Source organism: Dunckerocampus dactyliophorus, chromosome 2 (assembly GCF_027744805.1).
Source record: "Dunckerocampus dactyliophorus isolate RoL2022-P2 chromosome 2, RoL_Ddac_1.1, whole genome shotgun sequence".
Lineage (NCBI taxonomy): Eukaryota > Metazoa > Chordata > Actinopteri > Syngnathiformes > Syngnathidae > Dunckerocampus > Dunckerocampus dactyliophorus.
This window is the reverse complement of record NC_072820.1, coordinates 10,454,601-10,478,728: the sequence shown is the minus strand read 5'-3', so window position 1 is coordinate 10,478,728 and position 24,128 is coordinate 10,454,601. Positions and strand designations below refer to the sequence as shown.

Genomic DNA, 24,128 nt, shown 5'->3' with positions numbered 1-24,128 from the left:
CAAATGCATTAATTATCTTGAAATGCCTTTCTCTCTGCCTTTTCTTCCACTCCTTATCTGTCAACTGCCAACAGGGCAGAGAGGTGATTTCGAGAGGTGTTTTTCAAAATAAAGTGTAGTGAAACATCTTTAGGATATTTGATTGATATTGTATCGTAAATGAATTGTGGTCAAATGTAAATAATGGACTATAAATGTACTTATATAGCACAGGAGTGCTCACCCTTGTTCAGCCTGTGGGCTACTTTGTCCCAATATATGAGGGGTGCACTACCTCCTACTATAAAATATATAGCATATATAAGATATAAGCGGTAAACTTTGCAAAAACTAAACTAAATATTAATGATTAGTATTTCACATTCACAGGTTGAAAGTTTACAGGTCATCAAAATAGTTACACATAATTCCTCAATAGTTGTGTACATAAAGTGAGTAAAATGTCAGTGAAAATAGCTACGTAGCGTTCATCATGTATTAGGTCCAGTTAGCATTTGCTATACAACATTACAGATACTTTATACAAGAAATTCAAGGTATAATAATACAGCTGTTGTCAAGGCAACATATTAAAAAGCTTTCAGCAACGGGCACATTTTCCAATTCATCGTGAAATAGTAGAGTTCATGACGCGAAGCGCTGCCATGAAACAGTTGACTTTTTTTCTACAAAAGTAGCCGCGACAAGTGAATGGTTAACTTTTGTCATGGATATAGGCATCTTACCGCCGAGTTAGTTTATCCGTGATCGGAATGATAAAGATGAAAGTTGCTTTTCTGTGTGGGGCTGCTTGTTCTCCACTTTCTTTATGCCGCCGCCGCAGCACAAGAGCAAATCAGGAGGGGGCTTAATGACAGCTGGCTGATGTCATACTGTATGACATCTTTGATGTGACAGCAATGATGCAGGTGACACGCGACCCATGCTACCTCTGCGATCGTCGTAATGGGCGTCCGTGATATAGCGTATAGTATGTCCATCCATACACTGCATTACTTCACATTGTTTTCAAGTAAAAAAAGCAAAACAAAAAAAAAGTAATTTCCAAGGAAAGGCAGCTTTTATTGAGCCGTGTAGCGGAAACCCTGACTTTATTTATTAAAACAAAAGGAAGATAATCGTGTTTCCTTCTTTAGCGCCAACACAAAATGAATGCAGGAGGTATGGTCAAAAGCAGAAGTATGTGTTTTGAGAGATTTCTGTCATCCATTAGTCCAGTAATTCATTCTCTGTAGCATTCATTGTGGCAAGGCAGGCAGAAGCTGGAGCCTAACCCAGCTGACTTAGGAGCGAAAGGTCAATTACCGCCTGATATGGAAGGGAGCATTGTGCGGGAATCGATCCCACACCCATACTAGCTGCACACAAGTCGACTATGTGAACCACTATTCTACTCGTGACCCACCTCGACCCTCATAGCAATAAACTGTTTATCCTGACATTATTTGTTGGATGGTTTCTTCCACCTCCCCCATAGTCACAGCTAATCAAACATTTTTAGGCTTCTTATTTTCGCGCTTTATTTACATTCGCCTTTACAGAGGTTGTTTTGGGTCAGGCGCGATCATGTCTTCAAAGTGGTTACCAGTGGAGGGGATGTTTGAGTGGGAGATTTGCTGTGTGTGTTTGTGCGCTACTCCGCTTCATTTCACAGATCAAATGCCAACAAAAGCAAGGCCTGAAATTTGAAGTGGCAAAACTTCAGCTCCTTTTCACAGTGTGCTGTTTGTGTCGGGATACAGTACTGCGTTTCATTAATGTGTGAGCTGATATTTCATGAAATGTGCCAGGATTATGGCAAGAGGGAACATCAGACTCCTAACTGGAAATGGTCACATGCTGTGTGATAGTAAGTGTTTTATGTCGGGTTTGTTTTTGTAGCATGTTTAGATGCATTACATTGCTGTACATAGTTCTTGTCAGAGTTCTCGCAATGTGTCTCCATTTCAATCTTTGTTTTTGCTATTACAGTAATCCCTCATTTATCACAGTTAATTGGTTCCAGACCTGACTATGATAAGTGAATTTCCTTATTTATCAATGGAATATATTCATACATAGAGTATAGAAAACCTGTTTTTACGTTTTTTTTTTAACATTAATAGAGCCCTGTAGACATGAACTAATACCCCTAGAGTCACCTTTACAAGCTTCAAACTTGAACATACCAATTCTATGTAACAACAAGCTTCTTCAAACTTCACATCATCCTTATAGGCTGGAGTAAAATGGAAAGTTTGACTGGTACAGTACAGTCCATGTTATTAATAATTCATATAAACAGGGCCTCCTTATCATACTAAACTCTGAATATACAGTATGGTGATAGTATTGAAATATTAATATCAATATCAAAAATCTTGACTAACACACATAAAATGTGTCCTGAACTGTGGGATTTTTTCAGCACTTAACAAGAGGTTCATTTAAAGGCTCCCTAATAGTTTGACTCAAATGTCTTTCCAGAAAATAAATGTTTGCAACTGTAAAATTTCCATTAAAGTCATCGTCAGGGAGGTCCATTGATGATTGCTGACGTGCATTGCTTATACTGAGATTTTGAGGAGTTATATACTACTTTTGCACCGTGGTACACAGCCAAGCACTACATAGTGAGATTAGGTCATAAAGCCTCTTGGAAGGCAGACGCCCAGCAGTGCTGTTCAGACAGTGATGCTGCAGTTGGCTTCTTGGATACCATCCTCAGACATGATCAAGCTATTTTACAGCTCCTTTAAACACCCTCTTAAAGAGGGGCGGATCTGATTATGTGTCTGTTGCAAACAGAAAGCTTATTTTTAGTCTTTTCCACAACTGCCATTCTCTAATTTACTGAAGAAGTGAATGAGGAGAAAGTGTCATGTATTCTAAATGCAAGGCAGCCATGTGTCAGTTGCATGGAAATGGGAATGCTGTGTTATCGGATGTTGCCACATCCTTAACCAGTCTTGGCAAGCTCTCAAAGCTCGACATGGCCTTTGATTGGCTGGAGATACTGTATTTGGCTTCCCCTTTTAACTTGGCCTTTCTTGCTGGGAGAGCAAACACATGGAGGACACATTCTACTCCACGCAGACAAAAATCACAGAGCATCTGTGTTTTCCCAACTTTTGACTTCAATAAAACCCAACATTCCCAGCAGAGCATGCAAGCCTTAAACTGAGTCACAAAGCTAAGTAGGCCCAATCACATCAGGAGCTTTTTGTCCGTCGCCCTAGTCTCGCTAGCATTGCACCAGTCTGAAGCTGATTGCCATGTCTGAGTCAGTCTCTCCCATCTCTTATTGGATTTTAATTCATGGAAATCATTAGAATCTCTTATTTTGAAAAAAATATGCCTTATCTTTAAGAGAGGGGGTGCGTGTGAGGCTTCAGCGGAAGTCAGCGCAACATTCTTTGCTCAGGTCTCAACACCTCTGATCTAATGCCGATTAATCGTGTCTGTATCAGTCCACCTATCAGCCTGCTGCTTTGCCCTCTTAGCGCTCTCTGTCTGACCTTTTGTCTTTGGAATGGCTTTTGGACCATGTGCCAGTAGTCCCTGACAGCTGCTGCAGCCTTGGGTCTGGCATAGCAAAATACCACAGTTTACTTTTAAGGTTGTCCAAAAAAATTCAGGTATGCTGCAAAGACCTCTTTGAGGTGTGTTTTCATTTGGCACCGTGGACCCCAAGCCCCGCTCCATGTGTAAAAGCATGTGTATCCTGTGTGCTTACTGGATCAGACAAGTTAAAAGTAAACTGGCTTCCTGAGTTAGGAGAACCTTTAATTGGCTGTTTTCTTACAATGTTTTTCTTGTTCACATGTGAAATATCAAAATAACAGTGTCAGGATACTCTAACCTGCTTGTTGATCCCTGTGTGACCACATTAAAGAGACGTGGCCTGCATGTAATGTTTTAATTGGTTGCAAAAGTTTGTAAAAAGTACCCTCTCAGCAATATGCACCTCAGCTACTGTGGTACGGCATATTGCACATGGCATGTGAGTAAGCGCCACAATTCTAGTTGTGACTTGTGCACCGAAGGGCACTGAGCTGTCGCTGAAGGGATTGTGACTAACAAGCCGAGACCCCTGAGCCGTGGCTTTAATTCGGCAAATTACTCCGGAGGTATTTGTCACCTGAGGACGATTAGAGGAATTTGGATTTGGAGTTGACATCGAGTCTCAAGAGTAAAGTGTGTGAAAGGTTTAGCCAGGCAGAATGAATACAGCGGCCACTACTGACAAAGGAGGAATAGAATTTACTTTCTTTAGTTAAAATTATTTTAGGAAAAATGAATGGTGTGTCTTAAAAATCATGATTTTTGAACATGCCTTTTAAAATTTATCTCAAAAGTATATTTTTTTAACCTTTAATTATTTTTATTTTTTTTACCGACACAGCCAATAGTTGGAAAATAACCATCGTTGGGAAATCATATAACAAGATCTACTCTGATCTGGACTAAAGGACGATCCTGTCATGAACGCCGTGCCAGTAGTTGGATCCCAAGATGCAGAGAAATGAGACACAAAAAGTACAACGAAAAGTTTATTACAAAAAAATCACTCCACACGAGGAAAAAAGGCATACAAAAAGAACAACTAGAAAACAAAACCAAAAATTGTTAGAAGCCAAAATACAAACTAAAGACGCTGCAGAAAAACTAGCAGGAAAATACAAAAATACTAAGAACTAAAGACGCTGCCAAGAACCGCCCCCAATACTCAGGCACGATAGTCTCTGGGGTCTCGTCCACCTCTGCCGTACCAAGCATCCTGGACAGGGTGTCGGGCTTAATATTGCGGGAGCCAGGTCTATCTGTAAGTAATAACAAAATTGAAGCGTGTCAGGAACAGCGACCATCGAGCCTGACGGGAATTGAGTCTCTGGGCAGTCCTAATGCAGGCAAGATTTTTGTGGTCAGTCACTACCGCCACCGGTAAGGCTGCGCCCTCCAACCAATGCCTCCACTCCCGTAGCGCGAGAACGATGGACAGCAGCTCTCCATTTCCCAAGTCGTAGTTCGTCTCAGCTGGCGTGAGGCGACGCGAGAACAACGCACATGGGTTGAGCCTCTGGTCGACCTGGGCCCTCTGGGAGGTGAGGGATGACTGTATGTGATGTAACTCAAATGTTTCAAACCAAAAAAAGAACGACAGAACAGAGACACACCAATTCTAACTCGTTTTTGCTGGATTTTTAACGCTGATCTGTGTCTTTGGTCCATGTAGCATTCACATCTGAGCTCAAGTGAACGGAACTCACTTGCAAGCTGACCGAGACCCATCTCGTAACTAGTTTGGTGCACACCAGGGTTCGGATGATCACTTTTACAGTTGACCAAATGAATCGAACAAGCAGAGAAGATGTACCAGAAAGACCTTGAAAATGTATTTTTTATGAAAGGTGTCTATGTGTTTGTTAGTCAACTATCCTCTGCTGTCATTGCCGATGAGATGCAGTAATCCGTTCAAAATTCACTGGAAATCCAACCCGATAACTCTGGATTGAGGAGGCCTTTAATCAGAAGCCATGATCCTGCCGAATGGACAGATTAATTACAGCTGATTTGATGGAAAACAAGCCTGCTTCTTGAATTTGACCAACTGAAATGTTCTTGTGCCAGCACCCATCTGACTGCAATGACTCTCAAAAGTCTTTGGTTGACTTTCGACCATGAGTGTCTGAAGAATATTTTACTTTCCCCCAATTCTGTTTGTGTTCCAAAGACTCAGCGGTTCCTAAGCTAGGCCTACTGCAAACACATGGCTGCTAATGATCCCCCCCCCCAAAAAAAAAGTGAGCAGGCATATTTGTCACAGTCAGACGGTCCTGACCGCTTCAAGAGCCAAAGTGTTTTTGTGTATCACTTACTCCATCCGGCTACTCGCAAGGGACAGTGAGGCCAGCCTGGATTTCACGGAGTCCCTAGTATATTAATTTGATATCAGAGCAACAACACACCAGCACCAAGGAAAAGCGAGAGAGAGAGAGAGATTACTCACGATGACCTCGCAATAATGGCCGTGGAGCTAAAGAAGCTGTAAATGATTCGTTGCATCGTGGCAACAAGTTGAACGTCAGGCATGAAATTGTTAGTGTCACTTTTTAGTACAGTCATATCAATATGTGTCAAGGGGAAGAATAACAATATTTTGCTCTTTTAAAAAACATCCAAAAGATATTTTACACAAGGAACTTGGTGCTAATTTATCATTTATTATTTTATAATCTGGTAGGTTTTACAGTAATCCCTTGTTTATTGCGGTTAATTAGTTCCAAACCCGACTGTGCTGAATCCACGAAGTAGGATTTCTTATTTATGAATTGAAATCAATGAAATACTTTCACAGCTAGAGCTTAGAAAACCTGTTTACAACCTTCTAAATATGGTTTTTAACAATATTAGACATGAATTAACACCCTTCAGCGAACATTACACTCGTACCACCCAGTATAGTAGATATAAAAGAGTAAATAAGACATTTAGTACAGAAATAAAATTCATGCGTGTGTGTGTTACTATAAATGTGTTCCAAAGGGGAATTGAGTGGTGGACGGACAGGAAGTGACGCCCGGGTGCTCGGAGTTGAGTTTTATCATGTCCTTACTGATCCCTAGAGACCAGTGTAGAATACTACATATCATTCATAGCGTCTTTGTATGCGTCTTCTGAATGCCTTATATGCATATTTTTGTTAATTTTGTCATTTTTACGCTTGAAAATGCTTAATTTAGGAAAAAAATATATGAAGTTTGCTTCAAGATTCACAGACTATATATATAATATATATGATAAATAAATATACTATTATATTCAACCACAAAACCGCATGATTTATTCATTATTTTTGAAAAAACAAAGTTGCGGAATTCACACCTCGATGTGGTGTACCGAATAACATACAGTATCTACAAACTCTATTAACCTTACCATTACACATTACAGATTTTTTGTCAGAAAATGGTAACGTGATACTTTTTTTCAGCATGTTCAAAATAAACTAAACCATTACCGTAACCAAAGACGTACAACATAACTATAGTACTGCTGCATAAGGCAAGCAAGACAGGGTTCTGTTGGAACAATGTGAGCAGGACATCCGTGTCAACATTAAGAATTGACTGGGATAATGAGTTGGAAGGGGCAGGAAATCCAGTTATGTCTTCACTCGTCCGGCTCTTGGTTAGGAGCAAATGGAGCCTCAGTGGGTAATTAAGAGACACCCAGGCCTCACGAGGATATGCCAGGCAAATGGGGGAGAGAGGGGGCAGAAAGGGAAAGAGCGATTGAGAATGCAACCCTATTGTGTTTCATGGAGGGATTTGGACGCTGAGGCATTGGTCTTGCGGTCTGTCCTAAGGCCATACTTTAGGCTCTGGTTACAACACCTGCCTTCCAGCCCTTCCCCCTTTTAGAGTGAGTTATCATATCAGGATACTGCACGATGGGGCTGAATTTGGGCAGGGAAACAAGTGGGAAAAGACCGTTTGAACAGACCAAGCTAATTGTGACTGCTTTAACTGATGTCATTGCTGTGTTTATATTTATTGCCTGAAGCAGGTGATGCTGGCAGGACAGGCTGACCTCTCTTTGAGCTGATGTAACGGTGCCTGATTGAGCTGTTTATTGGACTATCGTTAGGTCATTGCCTTCATGGGGCTGTTGGGAGCTGCGCTATAATGGGCAATGTTTGGCTCATTTCAGAGATGATAACTGTTTGTGTGCCGGGTTTTTGCAATTCCATAAGGAAACACAAGCCTGTCTGTTGCACATAACATACACAGCACATGTTGTGACTGCACTTAACAGGAGTGCATTAATATGAGCTGCAGATATTTATATGTTCACCAGAGAAAGTATTTATAGCAGGAAACGTAGTTGAATTGTTGGTCTACTTTCTCACCCTCCCATGGTGCCTCTTCTGTCTCCCAGCAGAGTTATGGGCTGTTTATTTGTGTGCATACTCAGGACACTATACAAACACGCGCATACTCTGGCTGCACACTGAACAATCATATAAGACATACATAAATCTGTGGTCCCCCGGAAGCGACTGGGCTACATAGGATTCGAACAGGGCACATTATGTTCATAGCGGTTTATTATTACAGTAGTGGTGGCTCTTGCGTTTATTGTGCTAAAACCAAATAAGTGTGCTGTTGGTTTTGAATCGTATCTAACACAGTATGGCTAAGGTAAACATCATTACCTCATTGTCAGCTCTTTGACACTTTCAGAGGTAAGTCTACCTTACTACTTGAAGCAAGTACTTTCGACCAAACTTGAAAATAGCATCTAATATTCAAGCTAGACTATTGTTGTGAACGATATCTGACTTCAACTCGGCTATGAAGATAATTTGAACTAAAAATCCTCCAATGTGCTAGTCTGATAAAGCAGTTCAACAACACATGCCCATCTCGCCTTGTCTTTCCCAGATGTGGATCTCTTGGTCTGCAAGCACCAGGGTCCATCTTGCTGCACCCGGAAGATGGAGGAAAGCTACCAGTTTGCAGTGAAGCGGGAAACCCTCCACAACATTTACTCATACAGCTACGAGCTGAAGCACCTGATCTCGAGCCACTCGGATGCCTTCCAGGGTAAGTGTGGAGATTCTGGTACAGTAATTCCACATTTATTGGTTTCAGACTCGCAAAGTAGGATTCGGCATATTTACAAATGTAATATTCTGGTAGTTAGAGCATAGAAAACCTGTGTACAACCTTCTAAATATGGTTTTTAAGATTATTAGAGCCCTCTAGAACTAACACCCCTGTAGTATATTGTACACTCATATTACCCAATATAGTAGACAGAGTAAATAAGACATAATAATACATAAATAAAGACTCATGCTTGTGTGTGTTGCTCGTGTGTTCCCTATGGGGTGGAGTGGCTGGAAGTGGCGTTGGGGGTTCAGAATTGAGTTTTAGCTTTTAGCTTGATCACGAAACAGCATGATCTATTCATATATTTTTGAAAAACCGTGAGTGAAATCGCGAAATTCAAACTACGAAGTAGCGAGGGATGACTACTACTTATTTTTGGGTAGTACCTTCAAGTGGGTCAGCAGTTTGCATGTCCAAAGTCCATATACAAGTAAATAATGTTCCGTCGTAGATAGCCTTTCTCTTGGCCCTGGCTGACCATATAGCTTGTCTTCTTTCTCTTGTAATTGTAGTGCGGTCTATATTTTAACATTTCCTCCACAATCGTAGCACAATCCCACATTTTTGGGATACACGGGATGTTTTTGTGTGTTTTAGAGTAGTTTCGTAAGCTTGCAATTAGTCCTACATGACAATAGGCGGCTCAGACCTAGGCCGTGGTTTACTATAATGAATGAGCGGACAGCACTGATCTTCGTCCCGAATATGGAAAAGAGGGAATGGAATTTGTTAAAAGTAACATTGCTGTCATGGAAATGAACACTTTCCAGTTTTATGGAATTACAGTCCTGTCAAACATGTTCCCTAGGAGGTCACACAGTGCCGGAGCTGGGCCTCTCCTAGGTTACACAGCACGAATACAAGCAGATATGTTTGAATTGCGTTTCTGGTATTTGTCCTCTTCATCATCATTAAGCTCCCTCACGTCTTACCTCATGTCTGAGCTTGTCTGGCTGAATGAAGATCGAGTGCTCCACATGGCCAGAAAAGGCAGAGATGGAAAAATAACAATGTGATATCAACAGATGGGGGGGTATAATGGAGCTGAAAAGGATGACATCAGGAGCCCTTCACTTGCAAAGCCTTCTAAGGACCGTCTCTGTGCTGTCTGTGAGTGCCTCGGGTGGAATGTAGCAGAGTGGCTCATGTACCACATGAAGTAACGGGAATGTGATTTTGGCTGACGCCATCAGGACACCGCATGGTGGCTCACCTAATTGCCTGTACACTAATACACTACACTGATATACAGTACTACTACACGACCTAGTGCTCCTCATGTAAGCTTATGCTTCAGCACAAACGCTAACTATGCCTGCAAAATGTTTGGGAAGAACCACAAGATGCTCGTTAGAGGCCACCTGCTACTGTGGTCCATCGCTGTTAGACTGCGTCCTTGCGTCCTAGTCTAATAAAACCAGGCAGTTCTTAGGACTTACAGTAGATCTCTTACAATCCTAATTGTAGGATCAGTCTGGCTGAGGGAAAGGAGCATAGATCCTTCCTTAAACTCAGTGAATTTAACCAAGACTCTTAAAAAGAGGACAAGGCTCAAGTGAGGTACATGGTCATGGTTTCTTTCTTACCGTTTTATTTGTTTTGGAAATGCTTAACAAGTTATGTTATGTGTCCGAAAAGGAATAGGAGATAAGAAGAAGCAGAGCTTATTTATTACTTCCCACTGTCCACGTCTCAGCAATTACTAATACAGTGGAACCTCGGTTAGCGTCCACCCCGGTTAGCATGTTTTTCAGTTAACATTGAAAATTTACACCAAAATTTTGCATACCCGCGACCCTAGCGCGGACAAGCGGTACAGAAAATGCATGGATGGACATAATAGAAAATAAAATCCATTAAAATATATACAAAAGATTAAAGACAAATGAGTAAGTACAGAATAAATACAGGTACGCCTGTAATGATAATCAATACATCAATTAACCGCACAATAAATAAAAACAAGCTTGATAACTTTGCCGACCTCGATATATTGACATGTGTATGCGTGTTTGTTTTCCCCCTCTCTCTCTACCAAGCAGGCTGGATGTCAAGAGAGTTCACTCTGTGCATCTATCTCAACACCTGGGCATGTTTATTGAATGAGTAGTAGAGTAAGTGAACCCTCCTGTCAGTCAGGGGGGGCGGGGTGCTAGCGAGTGCACACAAAGAGTGCTCCAACCGAGTGTCGTGGGGAGTTACAAACAAACAAACTGAAATGGGTGATTCTCCTGAAAGGGGTACCAGTGGCAGTGCAGTTACTTGGAGGGTCATGACGCTCTGACTACAGCCATTTGAAGGCATAGCCATGTGGAAAATATGCTGCAAACATATTGAATAAATATGGAAAAGCGTTGAATACTTTCTTTGTGCCTGTTGTGTATAAAACGTGATCTCATGTCAACGTCAGCCTGTTTGCGCATCGTCATTTTGTGACATGAAAAAGTCAAAAACAAAGACAACTGAATAATACAACGGTGGAACTTATGTTTCAGCTGCCGTGATTTCTGAAGTATAACACCTCATTGTGCCCCAAACGCATTTTTCTGCATCCAAAACATGTGCTTTGACCAAACTTCGACAAAATGTTGCACCTCAGTAAACTAAGCTATTGTGATTGCTTTAACTGATGTCATTGCTGTGTTTAAAAATGGTCTAAAAATAAGGTGGACAATGATATTTATCAGCAATCATTTGCAGGACAATTGTCGTCCAGCAAAACTTGTTGTAGGTCCTTCCGGGTCAACACATGACAACTTCCTGTTGCCGCCCTTGCTTATATATACCCTGAGTCTGCAGCGCCCTCTAATGTACATCCAGGACATACAAACACATATCTGGCTCCTAAAAACCTGACTGAAACATTGTATAATGCGTAAATACAGGATATAGATTAAAAAACAGCTTCAGAGTTAATGTTTCTGTTGTATTATTTCTCTGTCTAGTAAAAGCAATTGCTGCTAATACTGGAAAAGACATAAGGTTATGTCCATCTCCAAATGACATAGATCCTTCACGACTAACATCACCCCAAAAAAACAATTAAAAACCCATTTCACAAGTAAGGCATTTGTGTTTTCAGGGTGCTTTATTTTAGGAATGTTCAATTTTGAACAATTTTGAAAAAAACATTTAGCCAATATGATTTTTATAGCTTCAAGTCACATTGAATGGTGAGCTATAGTCAGAAGGAAGCACGCATTTGAAGAAAAATGGCGTGCAAGTCAGTATGTGTGTGTTTTCGTTGGCCTGCTCTTGTTTGGACAGTGCAAATGGCCCTACTGTGCTTTGTCATGAATGGGAGTTGTCATGTTGTGACCTTACAAACACACCACATTTATAAATGCTCTGTGGCTTTTTACATTTTATCCAGATACTGCATAAATGTAGTCAAATAAAGTTTCAAGTTGCAAAAAGCCATAGAACCAAGAGTCTTCAGATGTCTTACTTTATGTAACAACTCCCACCGAACTGCACTTTTTTTGGAAGTTTGCCCATCATCCACAATCCTGATGTGAAGCTTCATGTTTTCTGTGCATTCATGAGATGTAAAAACAGCTAAAAAGAGACAGTTATGAATGGACGCAATGGGATGCAACTATTCCACCTCCAAAAACCTCCAACAACGCTACATTTACATATTGTGACCTGCATATTAACAAGTGACATCATTATTATTATTGCTGTTATTAACATTGTTATGCCGAAGAACTACGTTACTGGCGTAGTGACACCTCACAACGCGTCAGGCCACTACTGAAAGGTAACGCTACCTATTGGAGCTGCGGCCATTGCTGCTATGCTTTTGTTTGTGAGTTTGGAAGAGTTAACGCTAGGTGTCACATTTATTTCTATCTTGCTATGTTAAATCAATGCGCCCAGGAAGGAAGTTCTGGGAATGCATAAAACGACTGAAGTACGGCAAAATACTGCAAGCATTACATGTTATCATGATTGTACCTGTTACTACATGGTTACAGCATAGACATAAAACATATACAGTGTAGGCGGAATAGGCGTGTCCCATTACATGCATTAATGAGCTGCCTCTTTTTTAATCTGTTTTTATGTCTTTATAACGCACAGAAAAGAGAAAGACAGTTGTGTGTTCATGTCTCACATAACAATTATGGATGATGGGCAAAATTCCAAAATAAGTGCAGTTTTCCTTTAAAATCTCCTATAGAAATAACCATACGCTTTCTTTTTCATTTCAACATCCCTGAAACACACATACAGATGGGCCTTCCTCTTCCTCGTCATGTAAACAAACACACCTTCCTCATCCACTTTGCCAGACAAGTGAGTGACTGTCAAGGTCTGATGGAGGGAAGGTGTCAACCACAGAGCGGTGGCTGAGTAGGAAAGGCTTTAGAGTTGCCATCATGGGCTTTACCTTGTCAACCCAGGGGCGTATTTAGTCATTTGGGGGGGCCCAAGGCAAACCAAGCCATTGGGGCCCTCCACATCCTAGTACAGCACTGACAGAAGTTTTGTCATTTATTTTAATTTCAATTTTTACAAAAAACTTTTTGGTTTTGATTTAAAAAAAAAGAAAAACTTTTTCCCTCTCGCCTTCTAGTCTTCCTCAGTCCACTGGTGTAATTCCGCATCAGTTTTCTCCAAACCGCGCCAACAAGTTTGTTTCGCTTACGTCTTCCAGAATCAGTCTGCACATGCGCAGTGACATGGAATAGTCCATTGCGTGGGAACGGAAGCACTCATGATTATGCATTTGGATGTAGTTTTAAGCATAGTGTTGCATTGATGTACAGTAAAAATGCATATAAAGGCATATCTTATCTTATTATTTATTCATCTCTATTATTTATCTTACAAGATAGTTAGCAATAGTAAAAAAATTGCAGTCTTTTTTTACTTCACTGACTGGTGGGGGACCTCCAGCATTAGTCACGGCTATCTGCTTCTGCTTATTGGTTGTTGGTGTCAGCATGTCAGCTTTTTCTCTTTGTGCCTTTTGCTATATTTTACCATTTTTGCTGTTTTTTTTGTTTAATTTTGTTTCTGCATTGTGCCTCAGGCCAATGACAAATGAACCACAGATCGCCATTAGGCTGCATTCTGGGACCGCCTGCATTCGGGGTTGTTTGTCAGGGTTTGGTGCGTGGCGTCAGCTCTGTAAGCAAACCACAACTCTACTGTATATGGTTTGATGGTTTGTTGACGATCCCTGTCGCCACAGCTCGAAGGTTGTTTTGGAGGTGCACGTCACGCAACGCTTGTTGCTTGCGGGGCGAGGCTTGCCGGTGTGGCGTGCGCTGACACCTCCGGCTGGGCTTTGGGGACTCTCCTCCCTCCATTGTGTTGCTTGCTGTGTGTTGCTAAACATGAGTAACTTTCATTTGGAAATAGTAACACATTACATTACTCGGAAAAATGTGGTCATTGTAGAGTAACGCATTGGCTCGATTCTCTTTAGCTTGTGCTACTTCCATTTCCAGCGCAAAGTTAGGCTTCCTGTTTGCATCATTGCGGATTTCTTGCGTATTGTGGCTGTTTTACAATAAAGTGTAACACAAATAGCCACGTTCACACTGCCTACTAAATACAGGATTTTTCTGCAGGATGAATCCAAGATTCCACCTTCTTGGGTTGCATCAATGCTGAAACCATGGTGATATGGCACCTGTGCAAAAGGCAATGCTCGGGCTAATCAATTTTCATTCGCTCCTTTCGCTTACTTACCCTTTCTCATAAGTGATTTCTTTTTGCATTTTGCTGTTTTCCGTGTGATAGACCCGCTATAGAAAGGGGGGACAAAGTCTACCGCAAGTAGTATGAAGCCTTAACTAAGGAAGAATGCCGTCTGTGTCAAAGGGTATATTTTCCAATGTGAAATTGATCACTTTTCCTCCCCTGTTGTGTGGAAAGCAATTGTTGCTGTCAGTGTGGACGTCATCTAATGATAGGATTGCAGATTACCTTGTCGTTGTGTGAAAGCAACAGACAGTCTCACTATCTTACAGATTCGGAAAACATATTGTGTTGGGATCTCCAATTGTTTTGTGTTTGCGTGTCTTTGAGCGTATGTGAGCATGCACAGTATTTCCCCGCCCTTGCCAGACAGCATGACTACTTCACAGCTCAAGTTGTCCGCAAGGTTGTTGACAGATGCTTTTTAAAGAAATGGATTCTCTTGGCCTAGATAGCTCTCTATTATCAATGAAAGTGTGTTGCATTTAAAACGATAGGTGCCCTTCAGTGACAGGACGAGGAGGTTCACATGAGAAAGCGTGACAGAGTGCCAAAGAGAGACGGAGACACCGTGGCAAGGACGGCGCATTTTCTCACTGCGGAGACATAATTAGCTGATCCTTGTCTCATCATCCAGGAACTCTCCAGGCTGTGTGTCCAAGGAGACATGGCTGGCAGACGACACAATGATCGCGGATCAGCAACCCCAGGCACATGGATACTTTGGGAGCCAGAGGCCTCAGAATGAGTCGTAATGGAAGGATAAGAAAGTCACCGTGGTTGTCTGGTTTAAGTTTGGTGGTGGTGGTTTTGCAGGTTGAAGCTCAACGCTGTGTACGTTTTTGCACGCTTACTCTCTGAGACAATTTTTATACGACAGTCGTGCTAAAAATGACATATTTTTTCCATTGACTGGTATGGCTGTAGTATACATGTCAGGCCCGTAGCTGGTGGAATATATAGTTATTATATACCACAAACAAACACATCTTCTAATATTAATATGCACTCATAATATGTCACTTTGTCAGGACATAGACTGAAGTATGGTTGTTTTCCATGGCCGACAAATCTTTTTTTAGTGCCACATACAGTCATGGAAAAAAATATTATACCACCCTTGTTTCTTCAGTTTATTGACACATTTTAATGCCTGATACAACTAAAGTTACATTTGTTTGGACAAATATAATGATGATAACAAATATAGCTCATAAGAGTTGAATTTAAGAGCTGATATCTAGCAACTTCCATGGTTTTCTTCATAATAACCAAAATCACTTACAGTAAGTTCTTACATGAATAGCTCTAGCATAGCACTGCCAAAACTCTTATGAGCTATTTTTGTCATGCGTGGGTTTTCTCCGGGTACTGTGGTCTCCTCCCACATTCCAAAAACATGCATGTTAGGTTAATTGGCGACCCTGAATTGTCCATAGGTATGAACGTGAATGTGAATGGTTGTCTATATGTGCCCTGCGATGGGCTGGCGACCGATCTAGGGTGTACCCCGCCTCTCTCCCAAAGTCAGCTGGGATAGGCTCCAGCATACCCTAATGAGGAGAAAGCTGCATAGAAACTGGATGGACGGATGGATAGAGCTATTTTTGTTGTCATTTTTATATTTGTCCAAACAAAGGTACTTTTAGTTGTATCAGGCAATAAAATGAACAAGAAACTGAAGAAACAAGGGTGGTCTAATCATTTTTTTCCATGACTGTCTATTGTTTGGAAGTTCACCTGCTTTTTGCCCATAAACAGAAGGTGAAAAGTGTGGACTGTGGCGCCACTGTTCTATTCTGAGGAACCACATATTGCTAGTGCACATGGTGGTTGTAAAACCCCAAAATGTGTTTTTAAAAAGTTGCTTAGGCCCTCGTAATGGTAATTATCAGTTAACGATAATTATCAGTTTGGTAATTATCAGGTCGATCGGAATCATGATGTCTTACTGATCAATTTGATAACATTAAAAAATAGCTCGGATAAAAAAAGCTTCAATGAGTCGAGAATACCAGTACTGTGGTGTAGGTTGCTTAGGTTGGTTAGCGTGAGCAAATCAAGTGCTCCGTCTTCTGTGACGTGCTGCAAACGGCCAACTGTAACTTCCGTTGAGCTCACTTGTATAAACAAACATGGCATCAATCGTATGGGACTTCTCAGTGTTTCAGGAGAAGACATTTCATCAAATGCTCTGCAAACAATACGCGTTGGGAGGAAATAACATCACGCTTCAACACATGAATCATTCGCCACTTGAAACACTAGCCCCTGCGGTTTGTTCATATCTCTGCGGTGTTTGAAAAGTTTTCCAGAGACGATCCGAGGGCTAAAGCAATCTGTGATTTCATCATGGAAATGATGGCGCTGGATGACCAGTCGTGTACCATCGTTGAAGGTGACGGCTTTTGTTAGCTAGTAAACCCCTTGGAGCCATGGTTTGCACTTCTCGGCCGCTTCTATTTTTTTAATGTTTTAGTAGTGATGTCATGTTTAGGAGAAATCTACAGGTACAGCTTGTCAAATCCAATTTTGTGTGAGTTGCTCTTACCCATGGCGGACTTACCATTAGGCAAACACAGGTATTTGCCTAGGGGCCCGAGATTTCCATGGGCGTCTCATCAAACCTTTTTTCTTCGATTTAAAGTGCATGTTACTCTTTTAGTCTTAATTAATGTACTTAAAACTACATCAAAATGCGTAATCTACCACTCCACATACCAGTCTGACTCACGGAAAGAGCTAAAACATCACACAGCAACGCAAGAGGTAGATAACAACAGACATGACACTACCAACGAACAATAAAAGAACCAAAGAACAATACTACGCAGAACAATAACCTATAACAATAACAACTATGTGAGCTCTAAACATGTAACTTAGCAGCCATTTACAACAACAGTACAGCAAATGTACAAAATGCAAATTTGGTTCGATAGATTGATAGATCGATAGATAGATAGATAGATAGATAGATAGACAATAAGTCCAGTCCTGTCTAGTCCAGTCTAGTCCTTCCACGACAGGAGATATGTAGTATTACAACATACCGGTATCAGTTGATATCGGAATCGGAAATTAAATTGAGAGTTTTGCCGAGAGTTATTGGCAAAAAAGCCAATATCGGACATCCCTAGTAATAACAATCCCCCAGGAGGATTTTAAGGACTTTATCTAGATCAGGAAATAGGACAATTTTATAATATTATATCCCAATTGACTTAATATGCCCCCGTTCTTACCTCCAGATGTGTACAAACTACAGTTAAATACAAGTTTTAATATATGGATAATAGATATTAAAAGGAAGTTACTGGTAATGGCTTGAAAAAGAAAATATTGTGCATCCCTAATAATAATGGTCCTATGCAACTAAGAAAGACACCTAAGATATTTTGGGCAATTCTGCTTTATGTAGCAGTTTCATACATAAAATCCATAAGGTTGGATGAAGAACTTTACGAACCCTTGCCTCAACACCATGAACGAACTTCGGAATGAACTATAACAGACATTGCGAGGTAGTAGGCCTTCTCTCAGGTCCGACCTCTGTCCTCAGAAATGTTCTCCTGGATGAATAAGTCCCGAACGCAGACGACAAAATATTGCAGCAGGTCAATATTTGGTTAATGAGGACCATCTCTGGTGCTTCACAGTAGGTCTAAAGCTGGTTAGTTTGTTAAATCGCAGTCATTTTAATGCGCTGGTGTACAGGATTTGTAAAGGCATGCGTGTCAACATGTCTGCATGTGTGCGCTTGCATGACAGCAGTGATAAATCACTCATGTTGTGTTCAACTCTCATCAGATTCTCCATCTTTTTTTTGTTGCAATGTCTTGATTTGTCTGGAAGTTCTCATGCTTGTTTTGTCATGTCATTTTTTTGTCCCTAATGTCCCACCATCATTTCCTGCCTCTCTCTCGCTTTCTCTCTCTCTCTCTGTCAGTGTCTGCATGTATTTTTCTTTGCAGATGTTTTGACCGGCAGAGTTATTGCTCTAGAGGCTGATGCTTAGACACAGGAGGACACCACGCTGCACCATGAGCTCATGCTCAAATTAGGGAGGATATCCGGAATCCATCCTGACACGTCTCATTTAATCATACAGGGCGGGGAAGAAAAGTGTTTATGGATCAAATATTGGAGCGAATACATTGCGTAGCACAGGGTGAATGTGTCCCAATCGTGTTTGTGTTGTAGCTACGCCTCTCTGGTCCCAGGAGCAGACATGACACATCACAACAGGATGAGTTTGCACGGCTTTAGCCCGCTGGGGGAAGAATAAAACAGAGGAAGGGGGAGTGGGACACAGTTTAAAAGCCCCATGGAGTCATAAAGTCACACTCCAAGCGTTGCTAATTACCTCTGCTTTTCATCTACCTCATATGGACATGTGAGGAACCCCCCCCCAAAAAAAACAGTTAAAGGGAGGGCAGAGAGGTTCAGTAAAAATGTACAGGTCTACTTGCAAGTTTGGCGGTTCCATGTGTCGATTCGACAGGTATTTGCAATGCACGCCTTTCCCTTTTTTGTCTTATTCATCTCTCCGATCGCATTGCTCTGTCAGCGTTGGTTTCTTTACAAGAGTGGGCGCCATGCCAACATCTTGCTTCCTTAGCCTGCGCTCTGCAAGGGACCCTCTTGTTGGCTGCCAAGCATGCGCTTAACACAATGAAACCATAAACGCATAAATCTTCAGCCATCTTCTTTCCCACAAATATCTCTTAAGGGTTTTTTTTTGTGTTCTCTTTCATCGTGGTTATTCAGCTCCTTCATCAAAATGTGAGCGTCTTTCAACTTCCAAACGATTAATGAGAGGTCTGCATAGATTAGCCTCTCCACAGACATTCCTAAAATGAGCTCTAACTGGAAAGAAGCAAATAAAATACTACTTTTATTACGAGCCAACATCATCTTTTCTCTCCTGGAAAGCCTCGCGGATTCGTATATTGTCATTCATCTTGCCGCTGTGAACGTCGACGAAGCTTCGACAATCTTACAATTATTACATCACCAACAAAGTCATCTTGAGATGCGGCATGTTTATTAGTGTCCGAATGAGGTCACATCTCCCTCCAAGAGAGTTTCCCTTTCCTGCATCTCTTTTTGTCTCAGATTGAGGGGAGTTAGCCTCCATTGCTGTTGATTGGTCCAGCTTGGCCTTCTTCCCTGTGTTCTGCCTGACACAGAAGGAGGAGGCTCATTTGCTAAGCTATGAGATATGCAGTAGTTGTGTGTGTGACTACATAATCATTCCCTTCTGGTTGGAATGCTCCAGCAGCAACTTTACTTAAAAGATGCCAAATGTTGTGAGAACTGATGGTGGACTTGGAGCAAACTGTCGTCTCGGTCAAAGAATTCAATCCGGAAAGGAATCAGGAGCTTGTTCGGTGACAATAACAAATATCTTCAGTCCGACTCATGCTGTCACCTCAGTATAATGTTGGCTGCAGTTGGCAGGCTTCCTTTCAGCTCTTTACTCTCCCATTCAAGTCTACTTTGCACTTTATGGGCCGTAGTGGACCCTCTTCTGCTCCCACCCTGTCTTCCTCCTCGCCTCTGTGGCTCCTCGCACGCTATTATGGAGTCCCCACGGTAGGCGTTATTCACTCATCCTTTAGTCATTCAGACATTGTGTTCCGGAGGAAGAAGTACAATTACTGTTGGGAGAAATGGAGAGCGGGAGGAAAACAACATGCACACTCTAATTTGTATGATACAACATTGCCAAGCTACAATAACGTCTATTGATGATTGCATTTTCCTCCAAAAAGTATGATTCATGCATACTTTTTTATGTTTTTTGTTCTTTAATTAAGGTGTTGTTTATTATGTATCCTGTACTTATATATAACTATAAAAAATATTTTTTATTTTATTCATTGATATAGTCTTTATTATTAAATCAACTAGTGGAACTTTGGTTAGTGTCATTAGTCCAACTGTAACTGAAATGGACGCTAACCGAAAAACATTTTCCCATAAGAAATTATGTAAATCCAAACAATTTGCTCCAGACAGCCAAAAATGTTAACACAAAACACAATACAATTATAGTTTTACAAGCAGAAAACAATTTGAAACGTTTTGTGTTAACATTTTTGAGAGTCAAGGCAAGTTTTTTGATAAAGCACAATTCATGCACAAGGTAATCCAAAGTGCTTCATGGAAAAGAATGATAAAATCACTTCATAAAAGCATTCCATAAATCATAAAATCATTACATAAAATTCCATAGATGATTCAAAAAAACTAAAAAAGAATCAAGATTAAAGAGTGCAGAAAAAATACTTTCAGTTGTCATATGCACAGTTTAATAGAAGTGTTTTCAGCCTGGATTTGAACATTACCGAAGTTGAGGATTGTCGCAAATCTTCTGGAAGACGGTTCCAGATTTTGGCAGCATAAAACAACTGAAACGCAGCCACACTGTGTTTAGTCCTGACTCTGGGCACCCGCAGGAGAACCCTCCCTGAGTCAGCCTCTGATGACACCATAGACCAGGGGTGGCCGTTATGTCGATCCCATAAACGTCACTTTGTAGATGTCATACGACATCAGTCAGCTGACATTAAGCTCTCCTCCTGATTCGCTCTTGCTCCCCCGCAGCAATGGTGAACAGACATCTCAAATGACCCACAATGATGCAATTTTCATCTTTATTATTCCGACTGCGGGTAAACTAACTCAGGTGTAATATAACTATATCTATAACAAAAGGTTCTGTGCAGAAAAAAAGTGAATTGCTTGATGGCTTTGCTTCACGTCAGGAACTCCACTATAGAAATGTGTGTTTTCACCACTTTTGTTTGTTACACTATTATTTAATGATTAATTGGAAAATGTGCCCTGAAACCTTTTTAATATGTTGCCTTGACTTGGGCTGCATTGTCTTTTGCATAATCATTTTCAATTCTTGTATATCGGTAATGTTTGGTTGCAAACGCTACCTGTACATAATACATGACCTGTATGTATCATGAAAGCTACGTCGTTATTTTGACTGACATATCACCGGTACACAGGTTATGTACAAAACTATTGAGGAATTATTTGGAATTACCATTATTGCCATATTACAGTAAATTGAATTGTGAATTATTTGTGAATGATATCAACTTATTTGATTACCTGTACACTTTGAAACTGTGAATGTGAAATACCAAGCAGTTTAAAAGTTAGATTTTATATACCGTATATGTTATACGTATGTTCTATAGTTCTAAGAGATAGATCATGTCCACTTGTAACTTGCATGCTGAAAAAGTACAGTACTGTATGTGCAGTCCTGATATAAATGTACAGTGTGCATAAATACTCAGATTTATAAAAATTGTAAATATATATATTTTCTATACTTATAGTAGGAGGTAGATCTTTGGGACTTGGTCATTTTAAAAGTAGCTGGCAGGCTGAAAAGTGTGAACACCCCTGCCTTAGACGTAGCTGACTTCCGGTTCCGGTTGCCATTTTGTTAGGAAGCTAAGGATGCTAACAGGACATACAAATAAGTGATAAAAGTGATGGTAAAAATGTGTTAAGAACACAGTTGAACACAGTGCATTAATAACATGTCAAGTTGCTCGCCATAGTGTACGCTAACTGGAAAATGTATGCAAACCAAGGCAAAATCTTAGCGTACATTTTTTACCGAAAACCGAGGCAGATTCTAACCAAGATTCTAACCAACCATTGGTGGGTTTATAAACTCTTTTAACTTCACTATTACACATTCTTTTGAGAAATGATAACCTGGCACCACTTCAACACAGGAAGTGAACTCACTAACAGCTGAGAAATGGAGAAGGGGAAGAATTCAACAAATGGTCTGCTTTTTCCTACTCCATTAAATTGTGTACATTTAAATGTGATGTTCCTGAATATAATTTTGCTCAAAATATCCTAAACCATTCATTACATTACCATTACCGAACCTGTGATGAATACCGCTCCGTTAAATCGATTTTTTAACAGCTAAGTGGATTAGGCTCAATAAAAGTCATAACCGAGGCGATCCGTAATTGACCCTATGACCCGATTCCATAAAAAAAATAAAAAAAATGAAAAAATGAAAACAGGGGCCACACCTTTGAAAAGTCAAATATTTTTCATTATATCCCCTTTCATCTCTGAGACCCTTCACACTTCTGGGTCTGTTTCATGTAAATCTTCTGCCAGCCTGCCTTGGCTAAAAAAACCTCCAGTGCAAGTCATGGCAAATGTCCACTTATGGACCACTTATTCCCTTAACAACACCACTTATTCCCTTAACAACAGTCTGTTTACCACAACAGTGTTAATCGTTTCCTCCTATTTCGTGGAAAAAATGCCGCTCATTGATTGAACTCACACTGCAGTGATTCACTTGTGTGAATGATAAACCTCTTATGATTTTCAGTGGAATTTACAGCCATGAATTTTTTTCTTGGACGGATGTTTGGGCTTTTTGTAACTCTCAAATTTTATTTCAGAACTAAACTGAAATTGTGTATGCTGCAGTTGTAGAAATGGTGGCAGTTTGTAAGGGACCACATGGGTTTCTTGCTGCTTTACGGCTCAGTTTTCATTTACGGTTTACTTTTTCTGTCAGTGTAAGATTCAAACCAGCTCTCATAGTCAACTTAAATGACCCATTCAAAAGACTCGACTCGTTCACGAACGCCACATTTCTATGAGGAGCAGATGAGCAGACAACAGCTGTTAGATATTAGTGCACAACGCACCACATTTCACGCCAGTAACGGTAGCGGCATTGTAACGTTTGAAATAGTAATTCATTTACCCTGGAAAACAATAACAGTGTTAGTATGTCGTTATTTGTAATGCCAGTACTCCCATCACTGTTCATAAAACACACCATAAACAGCTTTTATGACACAGATTCAGCACCAGAAACCTACAGTAAATCTATAGTTTCAAAGCCATTGTTGAATGTTGTATGTGTATGGTTTAAAATATTAAAGCAAACTTATGTGTCCAAGGAAGGATATACAGTACATACAGTAATGTGTACTATCCACTTTTATGTACATGTCGGGAAATATTCATTGTTTTTTTTAGCCACACACAATAGTAGCATGCAGTAGTAGTACATGCAGGAGAACAAAGAACATTTTATATGGTAAAAAGTCAAAGTGAAAGATCAGTCTGTAACCATATCAACTATGTACATCCGACAAGAGTAGGCTTACCCGACTATAATATAAAACAACCCCTGTTTTTATTAAAATCACAAAGACAGAATTAGTTTTCTAAAACTATGTTTTTAATACCAGTGGAATAAAACATTTAAATATCATAATAAAATAATAATTAAAAAAGCATGTATTTCCTAGTTGCTTGGCACTTTTTTGATGACTGCTTCAGTGATCACCATCTTAAAACAAGCATCATAACGTTTTGGTGACTTGCTCAACCTTTGCCACACCTTCTCCAAGGTGTTACGGTCACAGCTCTCCAACTCTCTGGGTGTGTGAGTGACAGGAAGACAAGCTCTGGCTCACTTGGGAAGAAGTCGTATGGTGGCTTGCATGTATACATCTCCAGACACCGTATATAAGATGATCTGTCTATTTTGTAAGGGGAAAAAAGTCTTATATTTGGATCAATACAATTTTTAAAAATATAGTTGAGGTCAAATGTATTGCTTGTCTCTAAGCACTCTGTCAACCACCCGTTTTCAAATTGTTTGTATAGTCATGGCCAACGGTTTTGAGAATGACACAAGTATTGGCTTTCACAGTTAGCTTCTTC

General features: G+C 40.5%; 1 protein-coding gene across 3 annotated transcripts in view; it reads left to right on the top strand.

Annotated features, from left to right (window-relative positions):
* LOC129177668 (glypican-5-like) overlaps positions 1 to 24,128 on the top strand; it is a 142,604-nt gene that overhangs the window by 4,512 nt on the left and 113,964 nt on the right. For 2 of the 3 annotated variants that reach the window (XM_054769029.1, XM_054769028.1), the window contains exon 2: positions 8,427 to 8,588. The exons of the other annotated variant lie outside the window; for it this stretch is intronic. In XM_054769029.1, coding sequence (XP_054625004.1) covers positions 8,427 to 8,588 — 162 coding nt within the window. The remainder of the gene's footprint in view (positions 1 to 8,426; positions 8,589 to 24,128) is intronic. 3 annotated transcript variants of the gene reach the window in all.